Source organism: Odontomachus brunneus, unplaced genomic scaffold (genome assembly GCF_010583005.1).
Source record: "Odontomachus brunneus isolate Ranch 3 - 2012 unplaced genomic scaffold, Obru_v1 Obru_scaffold_279, whole genome shotgun sequence".
NCBI lineage: Eukaryota > Metazoa > Arthropoda > Insecta > Hymenoptera > Formicidae > Odontomachus > Odontomachus brunneus.
In genome coordinates, this window is record NW_022639729.1 from 132004 (window position 1) to 141596 (window position 9593).

The 9593-nt window shown below is 41.6% G+C and overlaps 1 protein-coding gene across 5 annotated transcripts in view; it reads left to right on the plus strand.

The window, feature by feature from the left end:
• The window catches only part of LOC116853131, a 96477-nt gene that overhangs the window by 49958 nt on the left and 36926 nt on the right, over positions 1 to 9593 (plus strand). For 2 of the 5 annotated variants that reach the window (XM_032834024.1, XM_032834021.1), the window contains exons 1-2: positions 2719 to 4983; positions 7332 to 7621. In XM_032834024.1, the coding sequence (XP_032689915.1) occupies positions 4902 to 4983; positions 7332 to 7621 (372 nt within the window). In that variant the 5' untranslated portion in view covers positions 2719 to 4901. Of the gene's footprint in view, positions 1 to 2717; positions 4984 to 7331; positions 7622 to 9593 lie in introns of those variants that run through there. The other 3 variants (XM_032834022.1, XM_032834023.1, XM_032834025.1) reach the window with 2 other exon arrangements.

Genomic DNA, 9593 nt, shown 5'->3' on the forward strand with positions numbered 1-9593 from the left:
CGAACGCAAAAAACCCTTTCGTTTATACCTGGCAAGCAGCATTTCACATGTGCAAAATCGGCGTTCAACGTTTCTCGGCTTCAGTTCATATGGAATCCAATTTCCTTGCTTTTGAGTCATTCCCAACGATTTTAAACGATGTGAAATTGCTTGTTGAGTCACTCCTAATGTAAGTGCAAGTTCTTCTTGCGTTTGGCACGAATCTTCCTCCAATAATGCTTCCAATTTCGCGTCTTCGTACACTTTCGGCCTTCCGCTACGTTCTTTGTCTTCGACGTCAAACTCACCGTTCTTAAACTTTTGAAACCACTCACGACAACTTCTCTCACTTAAAGCAGCCTCATCATATGCTTCTACAAGCAATCAATGCGCCTCAGTTGCAGATTTCTTCAAATTAAAGAAGTAAATCAAAAGTTCCCGCAAATGACGCTTATTCGGCTCAAAACTCGACATTTTCGCACGAAAAAAATTATGTGATGCTGGTATAAAATCGCTAATATTTCAAGGTTATGGTGTTGCCAGATATCCAATCTTACGATATGACGTTTTTCATCTGACAATTTCAACCATAACTTACTGGTGGGACCATCTTTTGTCAAACGGCGGAGACTTATTTGTACTCCCAATAAATTATTATTGAAATATCATTGAATATTATGGAAAAATATTTATTCGAAAAATATTTTGTATTGATACAAGCAAGCATGTTACCGTAGTCATCGAATAAATATTTATTATTTCCTAGGTACTTTTTCTTTCAGTTTTTCGAGCAAGAATATCAATTCCGCGATATCGACGTTCTCATTTATAAGCGCAAGTTATGGTTTACGGTAAATTAAAAAGAGAAGTCGAATTCGCAAGTTGTGAGTTTGTCTCATTTCAATTTTCGAAAACCACAAGTTTTAATTAGGCTATCGTTCCCGAATTATCGATCAAAATTCTTATTTTAGTTCCGAATTCATAAAGAGAAGACTCAAGAAAACTCTCTACATGTCGAGATTAGGAACAAGTTGTAACCGAATTAAACATGTCCGGAAGTGACCAAACTTCCTGCAATTTCTTGCGCGTTACGCTCCGCAACTTCGTTAAGCTATTAAGTTCGCGAAAGGAATTATAAGAGAATCTCTCTCGCAAACTCTTATTAATCCTTAAACCGTAGCCAAGCATCCGATTAAGGAACTTTAGATTTCGTCGAATTTTATACAGAAGACTACTCTCGGAGAAGCAGCCGCGATGGTGGCGTATACGAGGGTCGTTCGAAAAATCCGCGGCTTAACACAAAGATAGCGCGAATATGGGCAAATCTTTATTATCGTGTTTCAGAATTTTCCTTTGTTAGGTTAAGCACGACAGTATGGAGCGATCTGCCGATTAGTCTTTGACATTACACCAAAGCGAACGTCGCGAGAGACGGGTTATGCCCGTCTGATGTTTAGTCACATCAGCAAAGACTCAACTAAACAGTTCATTCATAGTTTCATTCATTGTTTCATTGTTTCTCGCATCTTTTGACATGATTTCGCCGCTATACATAAGCTGCGTTCGGAGAGACGCTATTTGGTGCTTGGAACGCGTCCTGTTCTTGTTCAACTTTCAGTAAGTAACAAGGACAGAGCTTAGACACTCATAGTGATAAACAGCATCTCCCCGAATACAGCCATACATTACTAATTAATATACACAATAATATATTACTAATTACCAAACTTTGCATTGAAATCAAATGCATTGTCTTTTGTTAACTATTACAAAATTTATTTAAAAAATTTATTTTCAGTGCGACCTGAAAAATTATTTTTATATTCGAAACTATTTAATACGATTTAGTCGGCACATCAACCATGTTCTTTACTTGTCGAGTATTATTGAGATTACTGTGTCAAGTATTATTGAGAAAGCAAAGCACACATAGCGGTAATTGCATGCTTCGGCTGCTACTGCCAAGCATTTGGTTAATCCCATCCTAACCGAATTATGGTTCGACTGTATCGAATGTTCGTTTCGACAATTCAAGATCCTTACTTCCAACGCGGGTAATTCACAATCACCGACGGGATCGCGTAACATAGTTGTTTCCTCGGGAAGCACGAAATGCGGCACGGCGACACGAGCGAATTTCGTACGTACGAAGATCCAAACGAGCGATCCATCACGACGAAGACGAAAAACGAAAATTCGTCGCGGACGTGAGCGTATGCGTTTCTCCAGGCTACGGATCTAACGATCGGCGATCGAGAGATCGTTGGCGGTAGCGAGCAGCTTGATATTCGTCGGACGCGCGTCGCGGAGCCCGGCCGCGTATGAGCGCGGAATAAATTATCCCGGGTGCGCGTCTCTTGGTCTTGTCCCTTCTGCGACCTCTCTACGCCTCTCTGCCCCTTTTCTCCTCTCTCTATCTCGTCGTTTCTCTCTCTATGTTTCTTATTCTACTCTCTTCTTCTTCTCCAACCGTCTCATTCAACCGCTCCAGCAATCACTCCCCGTTGTCGTCGTTCATCCCTCTCCGCTCTCCTCTCTCTCTCTCTCTCTCTCTCTCTCTCTCTCTCTCTCTCTCTCTCTCTCTCTCTCTCGCTCACTCGCTCTCTCTCCCACCGCTGCCAGCGTCTATAATGACTCCTCGTGGTGGGACGATACCGGAAGTGAAGTCAGAACGGCGGAACCAGACGTTCACTCAATGGAAAGTTTGAGTTGCTCCGGCGCGGCCGTTCTTAGGTGGCTACGCGTCCGCACGTCGCTCACTCTCCTCGCGCGAGGAAAATCCGCTTCGTTCGAGCAGCGCGCGCCCGCACCGGCATTCGCGCGAACGCGAGTCGCACGCGAACAGCTCGCGTGGAAAGCCCCACGTCGATTTCTCGCGCTCCCGACGAGAGGATCTGCGAAAGTGCGGCGTTCTCCGTGGAAAGTTGCACGAGTGACGAAAGCAGTCGGGATTTCGAGAGTGTGTTACGACGCTTAATTTAACAGTTTTGTGATTATCAACGATTCTCTAAATTGGAAGTGATGATGTTGATTTGAGTGGACAGGTTGCTTCGACCATCAGAATATCCCATGAGATGTGATGAATAAAAAATAAGAAATTGCACGTTTCCGTATCGGTTTTGGAGCGAACGTAAAACGAGCGAACGTATCTACTGAAATAAAAAAAAAAATAATTTATTATTACTTCTAGATAAATTTTTCGGTAAATAGTTTATTGAATTTCTCTTGTGAATTTCTTGTGAATTTCGCCAAAGGTTCCTTCACAAACTCATCGACTCTCTTCGTCTGCTTGGCGCGAAAGCCATGCGAATTCTGAATTCTGAGAGAATTTGGGGAAATCGTTTCGACGGCAGAGTACAAAGAGAAAGTGACTTCCGATCAAGCGGAAAGAAAATATACAAGTGACTTAATGAAGATTACAAAAAAAAAAAATAAGGGAAGAACACAAGAGAAACATCCATTTTGGGTTGTATTATCGTCGCGAATAAAACGTACGTTTTATTGTGAACCAGCGGAAGTCTTGGGGAGCAGCAAATAGGATCGTCGAGTAATCAAGGCAGCGGTTGAATAAATTGGATCGAGGATATTACAAGAACCGCCGAGAGACGCGCAAGGAAACTCGCCATTAAGCCAAGGCGAGGAAGAAGTTTTCTCGCGGCGTGGAGGACGAAGAAGAAGGAGAATAAGAAGAAGCGGAAAGGAGATAAATTCGCGAGGAGAAACCGCACGTTAACTCGCATTTCGGTGGCACTTCGCGCAAAAATTCCGAGGCGCGTATTGCATCCGCGATAAATTATTGGGAGTTTCATCTGGAAAATTGAACGGAGAGGAATGATCGACGCCGTTTTCCCCTTTTCCATCGCTTTACGGACCTTTTTGCCGAGGCGGATACGCTGAGGGTTCGGGTTGGTCAGCGCGTTCGACGAATGAAACGCGCCGCACGAAAGTGGAAAGTTATTTCCACAGTCGATTTCACGGACGTGTTTTCCCTCGCACGTGTAACCGTGCGAAAAGTAGACGGCGGTTTTCATTTTTGCGGGAAAGTGACGAGATCGCAACAGGATGCCTCGAGACGGAAGATGACGTATGCGAGTATGAAAGACAAAAGAGCCGCGCGAGACGGTCTCGTCTGCGAAACGGAAGTCCACGTCGCGAGGAACGTTAATTAACCCAATTTCTTCTCTCGAAGTTGCTTCAACGAAACATGCACTGCCTCGATGCGCTGTCTCGTCCGATCGTTCGGCTGCAATTAGCGCGAGAGTCGCTCCCGCGCTGATCACAGAAAAGGGATGAAAATGCGAGATGAGCCGCGAGTCGACTCGAGAAGAGATCTACCCAGCGTCTGCACGAGAGACTCAAAACCGACGGCGTAAAAAGCGCCGTCTTAATCAAACACAGAACTAACGAGCTTTGTAATTTCGCCGAGTACTCCCGGTGTTTGAAGTAGCATCAGCATCGGCAACAGCAAGCGTGCCGATCTGTCATCGCTGAACGCGAGTCTTTTTATCCGCGCAAAAGGAACAATTCGTCGCTGATGCGCAACGAAAGGAGTTTTAATCCGAGCAAAAAAGCCAATACTCCTCTTGGGTGGTCCTTGTTCGAATCTCAGCTGCTCAGCTGTATCTCGCTGCGATCACCGTCTCTATCTTTCTCTCTCAGTCTCTTCCTCCCTCTCTTTCTCTCTCTCTCTTTCTCTTTATCGATTCGCCAGTCGGTTCTGATGGATAATAGAGCAACGATTATATTGTGACAGACGCTAGAGATATATGGGTGAGAGAGAAAGAGCGCGACGTATCGTCTAAGAACGACGTCGAATCGGAGAGGCGAAACCCGTCACTCGTTGATAACTCGTTCGTGGGATCGTCTCGAGAAGGCGAGAACAGGGGAACCCCGAAGTGCATTTATGAAAGCATTCGTCAGAAATGGTCAGCCAACACGCGATGGCCACCACCGTCCGCAAAGTTAAGCAGGAGAATCGTCTCAGACGGCAGAATCAGAACCAAGGTGCATATCAATATACGAACAGTATATAAATAAATATATATATATATATATATATATATATATATATGTATGTATACACGCTAACGGGCTAACTCGCTAATGGACAACTATGACTCGCGGCACATGATCGAGGCACCGTCCGCGGATCAGTCCGTGACGTAACTTATACATCCTTATCCCGCGGCCACGACGAGGCTCTGGTCACGATTTAGCTGCACGGATGTGCCTTCTCGCGGGATTAACGCGGGATCGCCGGGACGTCGTGAGAATATAATAATATGACGTTGATAATGCAATATCCACGCGCTTATAAACGACGGTATTATACATGCGTCGTTCCGCTTGAATCGCATCGAAAAGATTACGCGCGATTACGAAGTGAGTAAATCTAAGTGAGCGAAGCGAGAGGGAGGAATTAATATTATTCCTCACACGCGACGATTTAAATCGATTGCAGGAATCGCGATTGAAGAATCACGGTTGAGAAAATAACGAGGACTTAAATAATTGTGTTTCAGAGTGTCGCGGATTCGCATACTTTGATATCTCATCGAATGAACACGATCGCGTATTAACGTTATGAGCGCGAAACTTTCATCCCCTGATTCGGACGTCGATGAGAAATTAGATTGAGATGTCGAAATCCAGTTAAAATCACGCGGAAATTGATTCGATATTTCTGAAACTTTACGATATCCGAAAGATATTATGTACAATAGATATCAACGACTTATCTAACTTATATTACATCTCTGATCGAGTCGACATATCAATATATCGACTTGACTTGAATATAATACTGACTATATCATCAACAATCCCTGTCAACACTTATATGTCGTATTTTTTAGATACATACATTGAAAAAAGGATTTCGTTGTCTAAAATTTGGTACATAGAGCTAAAATTTAGTTAAAATGGGATCAACCAGTTTGGCAACTGTAACCAAAGTATTAGTACACGTGCAGTCGGGGACTAAAAGATTGTCCGTAATTTTTGGAATAAGTTTGTGAACTCATCCTTCTTGCCCAACCAGAGCGTTTTCCCACTGGAAAACGAATTCTTTCATTGAACACACTAAAAAAGTCAGTTGAGTTAACCAAAATTTGGTTAAAATAAGGTGCAACAAATGTTTTAGTTGTGAGAACCAATATTTGGTACTTTGAACCAAAGTTTGATTTTTTGAAACAAAAATGAAACAGGTTTAGTTTCAGAGAATCAAATCCTTGGTAGAAAGGACGAAATTTTGGCCCTCACAACCAAAACATTTGTTCGACCCTATTTTAACTAAATTTTGGTTAACTCAACTAAATGAATTTTTCAGTGCAAGATAGGGAATTCATAAACTCGCTCCAAAAATTACGAACAACCTTTTACTCTCTGACGGACACAAATAAAACGTGGTAGTGCTAAATGATATTTACCAAATATTTTCCAAATACAAAAATAATTCTTCCAGTGTACGGAAAAGAAAGTTTGGTTAGATTAACCAAATTCCTGATGAATATGAATATGAACGAAGCAGAAACTCTAATTAAGCTTATCAGAATTTAACAAGATTTTTGGATAACTTGAACGGAATTCTAATGACTTTAATCGAAATTTTCTGGCTCATTTTCATATTTTATTTTCAGAAGTCTAGTTAATCCAACTAAATGTTTCTTCCGTATATAAATAACTAGATCGATTATATATTGATGTGATTTTGGTAAAATACAACACGGATCTGTCGTCTATGAGGCATTGATCTTTCTTGGTATGTCAATAAAGAATCTGATCGTTATCAAATCGAACGACTCGAAAAATCATCGTTGATATCGACTTTCTCATGATTCGACCATCGACTTCTGAAGCAGAGATTAATGAATTACTTCGTCAAGAAGAGCTTTAGCTTGCTTACGAACAGAAAGGGACATCCTCGGCGTAGTTTAGTGTATAATAGCTATGCATAATGCATAGCAATTTACCCGATGTGTCTCTTTAGTTTGAACAAGTTGTTTAACATATTCGTGTCAGACGCGCAGCACTCCGTGATGCGTCGTGTGGCGGCCGAATACATTAATATTTATTTCACCCCCTCACACACGCTCCGCCGATTTTATTCCGTGCGTCGTTGACGGGCGACAAACGCGCGGAAAAGACGCGCAGCACACGCACGGAAAATTAGCATTAATTACCGTCCTGTGTGTAGGAAAGCCTCGCCGCGAGAGGCTAAGCGAAAATTTCAGAAGATTGCGAAGCGATCACGCGAAAGTGCCGCGCGCACGCGACAATTGCCGCGCCGGCAATTTTTTGCTCTCGACGCAAATCGCCGTGCCTTTTGAAGACGCGTGTTTTCTCTGTTGTAGATGAAGAAGGGCCTTACAAGCCAGTGCCGCCGCCGAAGCCGGTGCCGAACAATCAGAAGAGTCAGGACGGTCAGCAAGAGCAGCGGGAGCAGGCGGTAGCCGAACGGCCGTCGCGGACGACTTCCGGCCCGGAAAGAAACAACGTCGTGGAGAACGGGCAAGTTCGAGGCGCTGGGCAGCCCTTCGCCGGAATACCGGAATACAGGATGCCACCCTTGTACGGGGAGGAGCAGAGTTCGAGTCAGGCTCAACAGGCGGCCAGTTTGCAGACTCACAGCAGCAAGTTCCCGGTAAGTGCGACGATAATGTACGCGGACGGGGAAATTACAGTGTTATTACTTTATTAAGCATTCTCTCTTAGCCTTGGCGTCGGAGCGCTTCGCGAAAAATAAAAGTTTGATTGGATCAAAACAATTTCTCATGAATTATGAACGAACCATAAAATTCCGTTTGATGTGAGACTAAAATTTTGTTCAATTTGAAAAATGGATCTTGTTGTCGAAACAAAATATGTTAGATCAAAATTTGGTCAATCAAATTTCAATCAAATGTTTGGTAATTGCGGACAAAAAATTCAATTGCCGTTCAATTATGTGTTTTGCTTTCTCACTTATATATGTTACTTGACACAAGAAACTTGAAAAACCGTTAGTACCAACCGAAGCAGATATTTTAGTTTCAAATACAAAAATAATTTTTTTCATGCAGAAATCTTGTTAACTTGAACTGCAATTCTGATAACTTTAAGCGAAAATTCTGGTTTGCTTATATTTTACTGGAAACTTATTTAATCTAATCGAACTTTTTTCTATGTTAAGTAACCTTTCAGTCCTCACTCATATCTTTTTAGACCTCGCTTTTTACTGCTTTTAGTAACGATTGAGACGAATGCATAATTTCGTACATGGAAAAAAAAGTTTAGTTGGATTAACGAAATTTCTAGTGAGACATGTACGAATCAGAAATTTCGATTGAAATTGCCAGAATTACGTTCAAATTAATTTCAGTACGCAACTTCGAAACACATTTTTGCATCAGAATTTCAGCACTTTAACAACTTCAATTAAAATTTTCTGATTTATATCTCGCCAGAGATTTAGTTCCAACCAAATGTTTTTCACGTATATTTTTTCGTAATGTAAAACGTCGATTAAATTATGAAATCATCATCATACCACTTTATTTCATGCGAGAATTTACAAAAGATCAACAAGCCGTAAAATAAAGAAATGCTGAAATATAAAGAGGTGAAGATTTTAATTTGATTTAAATTCAAGTGAATTGAAGTTGTGATAATTTTGGCGAGCTCAAAATACGGCAAGCTATAAGAACGGCAAAGTGTGCTTCACCTCCTATCGTTTCGCGTAAATACAAACTATCGATTTTGCGTGCACATATGAGATGTCCAAAGTCTGGAATATATTCTGAATAGCCGGTTCAAATTCCACGTTCGTGCGTAGAAAGTTTTGTGCTCGGCCTTCTGAGCTGGAACTGACTCGAGCAGCACCTTCACTACGAGCAGGTCACTAATTATCCGTCTACGGGGGCGCGCAACACCTTGCTCGGTTCATGACGCTTCGTATATACCAGGAACAATGAGACGAAAAAAATAATTCTGAGGCGCGCATAATACAGACAGTACCGGCTTTATACTTTTTCTCGCCCCGAGCGAACGCACTTTTATCCCTCGTGACTCGCGTTTCTCGCATGTTCCAGTCGCGTGTTCCAGGTCGCACTTTGCAGCAACTTCTTTTCTGTAATCTCCGCTTTATGAGATTTTTTACATTTTTTTTTTTTTTTGGTCTGATGCGTTTTCGCGATCACGTGGTTTCTCCCTTTGTGTATTACAAAAGATACAGCGTCCTTTCGACGAGTATTGTATGTTGCCTTTGTTGAGATTTAGATTTTTAAGAAAATAGATTCTGTTTATATTACCACTTTTCCACAAGATTCCGATTAAATCTATTTTTATATGTTTAAACTAGTTTAAACTAACTTAAACTACCTGACACGTTGCCCGAACATTTAGAACATCTAAACTTAAACTATCACAAAGTGTCAAGAGCATGGGGATGTAAATCATGGGGAAGGAGTGGGAGTCCAGATTTTCATATGGCCTATATTTTTCGCAGAGTTCTAGAGAGTAACTATGTCAAATTTGATCCAAATTAGTCAAAGGGTTTAGAAGTTAATAGAGAATATATATACATATATATATATATATATATATATATATATATATATATATATATATATATATAT